This window comes from Humulus lupulus, chromosome X, assembly GCF_963169125.1.
Source record: "Humulus lupulus chromosome X, drHumLupu1.1, whole genome shotgun sequence".
NCBI classification, from domain to species: domain Eukaryota; kingdom Viridiplantae; phylum Streptophyta; class Magnoliopsida; order Rosales; family Cannabaceae; genus Humulus; species Humulus lupulus.
This window is the reverse complement of record NC_084802.1, coordinates 122119096-122123328: the sequence shown is the minus strand read 5'-3', so window position 1 is coordinate 122123328 and position 4233 is coordinate 122119096. Positions and strand designations below refer to the sequence as shown.

The window sequence follows — 4233 nt, the reverse complement described above, 5'->3', positions numbered from 1 at the left end:
TATAATTATTAATATTACATATATTATAATATTTGAAATATAAATAAATTATTTGTAATTAAAAAAATTTATTTCATTTTTATAAACAAGAAAACATTTTAATTTAATAATAGTGATAATTTAAAATAAAAAAAACTATAACATAATTTAATGTATCTCTTTAATAATTTTTTAGAGGACATGGTAGGTCGGTTGTGTGGCAAATCAAATTTCATCATTAAAAGGAAGTGAAGTGAGTTTGCCTACGATAGTTTCACCATCAAGTGAGACCCCTACACCAATGGAGGTGGTAAACGAGTCTTTAATTTCTTCAAAAGTATTTTATTCTTCACCTATTTATATTATTATTGAAGAAAATATCTATTATGACATAAATATTATTATTTTCCTCATCTTGAGCCTGTAGGATAATCAGAAGTCTAGATTATTGGCAGAAAATGGTGATACTGTTGCTATTGGACGAATAATGGCAACAAGCGGAACAATTCATTGTGTTGACTTAAGAGAGGGTAACTATCGTGTGCGGGTGGATGAGTGCTGCAATAATGATGCTAAACTTATTTTTCCTATTAAGGATGAGATCATTTTTGTACGTCATGCTGTCGGTTACTTTGTTGAGTGGCCATCTCATCTGATCATTCCATACGATTCAAATTTGGTAAGATATTAACAAATAGTTATATTTACTGATTAAATTATTTTTCAAGACTAACATGTGTTACTTTCATGTTGAAGCTACCTAAGAAGACAAAGAAGCAAAAAAGAAATAGTTCACCAATACCTAATGCCCCAATGACACAAGACAAGTCTCATCCTTCCCAAAGACTTCCTAGTCAAAATGAAGTAGTGTCAAGTAAAGCTAGTGCCCCAATACTCTTCAAGATTCCTAGTGGGGTTCCTCACTCTCTCAAGTGTTTATTAACTACTGTGAAGTATGTGGAGCCAAGTTTCATGGTCAAAGTTCCGATGGATTTCGAGATATTAGGTCATGAGAATGATTTATATATCTCACAAGAAGATATAGTCCACTTTGGCTTAATGGAGGAGATTGGAGCATCATGTATATCGTTATATATCAGGTATCAAAGATTTTTAAAACCATTATAAGTTTGTAGATAAATTATTTTATAAATTTAACAAAGATATATATTTTTTATGTAGGATTTTATACTTCCAATTAGTGAAAAGAGAGATCAGTCACTTTTTTCGTTTTGTTGAGCCAATTTGGTTATCAAATGTTGGATCTACTGAAGAAGAACGAGTTGAATGGATATCAAAGCGTATGATTGATTCAAATCCAGGTCAAATGTGGTTGTTGCCATATCATAAGGGGTAAGTTTTTTACTTTTAGTATTTTGTTAGTGATTATATATAATATTAATAATGAAATATTTTTGTGTTTCTGTTAGAAATCATTGGATGCTTATAATAATGGATTTTGATCACCAATTGTGCTATTTCCTGGATTCTCTTGACAATTTTCCACCAGATGAAATCAAATCTCTCATTTCTCGGTAATAATCTAACCAATTAACTATAAACTCTTAAATTCATTTAAAAATTAACAACATATAAATGTTTATGTTTTTATTGCATAGTATTTTTCAACATTTGCGCACAAATAATGCGAAAACTAAGGAAGTCGCATGGAGAACTGTTAAGTGTCCTCGTCAACCATCAAAATCAGTGCAATGTGGATTCTATGTTATGAGGATGATGAAAGACTTCGTGACAAATGAGTTTTCAATGTGATGGCTAACTAGTAAAGTAAGTGAAAATATTTATTATTAAAGTTATAACTTTACCTCAAGATTAAGTATATTAATTCAACTCACGCAAGAAATTTTGTTTTAGTGTGGCGGGAAGAATTCTTACACAAAGGATGAGATCAATGAAGTACGTGAAGAATGGGCACAATGCGTTATGGATTTGATGAGTACTACATAAGTCTACTCACTTTTGTTTACTTAGACTTTTAAAGAGATATACTTAGAATAACTTAGACTTTCTTAGAGATACACACACTTTTATTGTCTAACTATAGTTTACACTTTTGTTGCTTATATGAGTAATTTTGTAATTAACTTAAGACTCATCATTATTTTGGATATTTAATTCAAATTCTAGTATTTTATATTACTGTGATATATGTTTTGTTTTGTTATGTTTGTTTGTATAAAAACAGGATTTGTTTTGGCATAATACACTTTTCATGAAAAACAAAAAATACCATAAGTCGGTTGGGAATCGACTTACACTGTTTTACACTAGAGGTCGGTGTGCCAGACCGACCTATCATGATTTACACTAGAGGTCAGTTTGCAACTGACTTACCCTGTTTTACACCATAGGTCGGTGTGCAATCGACCTACCATGTTTTGCACTAGAGGTCGGTGTGCAACTGACCTACCATGGCTTACACCAAAGGTCAGTTGGCGCCAAACCGACCTCTAGTGTAAAACATGGTAGGTCGGTTTGAAACCGACTTACCATGTCTTACACCATACGTCGGTTTGCAACCGACCTACCATGTCTTACACGAGATGTCGGTTTGGCGCCAACCGACCTACCATGTTTTTACATCATAAGTCACTGCATGGGAAGTCAGTTCACAACCGACTTATGAACATTCAGAAGTCGGTTTTTAACCGACTTATCGTGTAATTTTTGTAGTAGTGGAGCCAAGGCCCAACAAGAAAACTTAAAAACAATAAACATATATAGCACATAAGCGATTAATAAACTTCAAACCAATTAATTCAATCAATCAATATAATACAAGTATCAAGCTAGGCAATGATTAGCATATATTTTAACATATAGCTCAAACTATAATACAAATATTGTAGAGTCCCACAACTTTACATAGCTAGTTAGATAGTAGTAGTAGTAGTAGTAGTAGTAGTAGTAGTAGTAGTAGTAGTAGTAGTAGTAGTAGCTAGTAGTAGTTATAGTATGATAGTTACTGTGGTTTTTGGTTCAAGACGAGACTTAGTTGAACACTCGTAGCAACACTTATAGATTTTATAAGTTTAACCTATAGTTTAAGAATATTAATTATAACATAAGGTTTGATTAATAGAGCTGATTATAAAGATGTCATTTATTATACTATAAGGTTTAGATATAATTAATAAGATCATGACACTTGTCGTGTGCATGTTTATTTAAGGATTTAATTATAGTTTAAATAAAAGAAAGTTCTAGAAACTCTAGAATCTTCCAAGAACATTAAGAGCATGACACTTGTCACAATCTTGTTTATTTGAGGATTTAAGCATTTTAAGTGGATAATTCAAAAATAGAAGTTTCTAGAAGCTATAGACCCTTCCAGAACTTACTGGAATAACGTATTACTCAGTCAAACCTGATTAATCAATTCAAATTATGCTGAAAAAGTGCAATTACGTGTTTAATATATTCACGTATGCTGATATATCGCATCATAGGGGCCGATATATCGCCTACGAAAGATACGAAAAACACGTCGACTTTGCACGAATGATCGAACCAGCCTCGCAAATATTGGGAGAGGCAATATATCGCCTATATGGGGCGATATATCGGCCCCACCTATGTATTTTTGAAAGTTCGATTTTTCAATTTTAAAAATATCCTTAACCTCTTGACTTGCCTCTGAACATTTTTGACCGAGTCTTAAGCACCTATTGAACGAATATTCAAATATTTTTCAATTAATATTCATTATTTTATTCAAGCTAAAATGAGGTAGTTTCACTCCTTGAACTCTATAAATAGGACCTAGTACCCAGCCATTTTTCTCATTCTTCAAGCTGTGTTCAGAGCCTTCAAGCTGCTAGGTCTACTATAGAGTGTAGTAAGATATAGTGTGTTTTCAATATCGAGGTGTAGATCGGTTCTAGTACATCCGAAGGTATTCCTATTCTTAAGTTCATTTATGTATGGTTCTTTAGTTTCCTTTAGTTTTCTGTACTCAAATCCTAACTTGTTGTTTTCGAATCTTGGTTAGGTATTTAAGTTATTTGAACTTAAGGTTTCTTTTTGGTAAGCTTCTTCTTCTTGGTGGTTTAGTTCTCTTCTTTTCATCTCTTTTCTTTAGAAATACTCACCATTCTTATTGTTGGTTTTAGGAGTGTTCCAAATCCTGCCCTTGTTCTCAAATATCCCGGTATTGGTAAGGAAAATAGGATAGATTTTGTATGCTATTATGTTTTGATATGTTTAGTTTTTAAGTATATGTTTTGTTTAGAT

At 32.1% G+C, this 4233-nt stretch overlaps 1 protein-coding gene across 1 annotated transcript; it reads left to right on the top strand.

The window, feature by feature from the left end:
* Window positions 1–208: 208 nt before the first annotated feature.
* On the top strand, window positions 209–2147 carry LOC133804049 (uncharacterized). Its single transcript, XM_062242198.1, has 7 exons — window positions 209–286; window positions 407–658; window positions 736–1079; window positions 1162–1332; window positions 1410–1514; window positions 1599–1767; window positions 1855–2147. Exons 1-6 carry the CDS (start codon window positions 281–283, stop codon window positions 1750–1752), a joined length of 1032 nt encoding a protein of 343 aa, XP_062098182.1. The 5' UTR covers window positions 209–280; the 3' UTR covers window positions 1753–1767; window positions 1855–2147.
* The last annotated feature ends 2086 nt before the right edge of the window (window positions 2148–4233 follow it).

Coding starts and splice junctions, on each gene's coding strand:
- LOC133804049 (XM_062242198.1), top strand. Junction 659..735: donor TTCCATACGATTCAAATTTG/GTAAGATATTAA, acceptor TTCATGTTGAAG/CTACCTAAGAAGACAAAGAA. Junction 1,515..1,598: donor ATCAAATCTCTCATTTCTCG/GTAATAATCTAA, acceptor TTTATTGCATAG/TATTTTTCAACATTTGCGCA.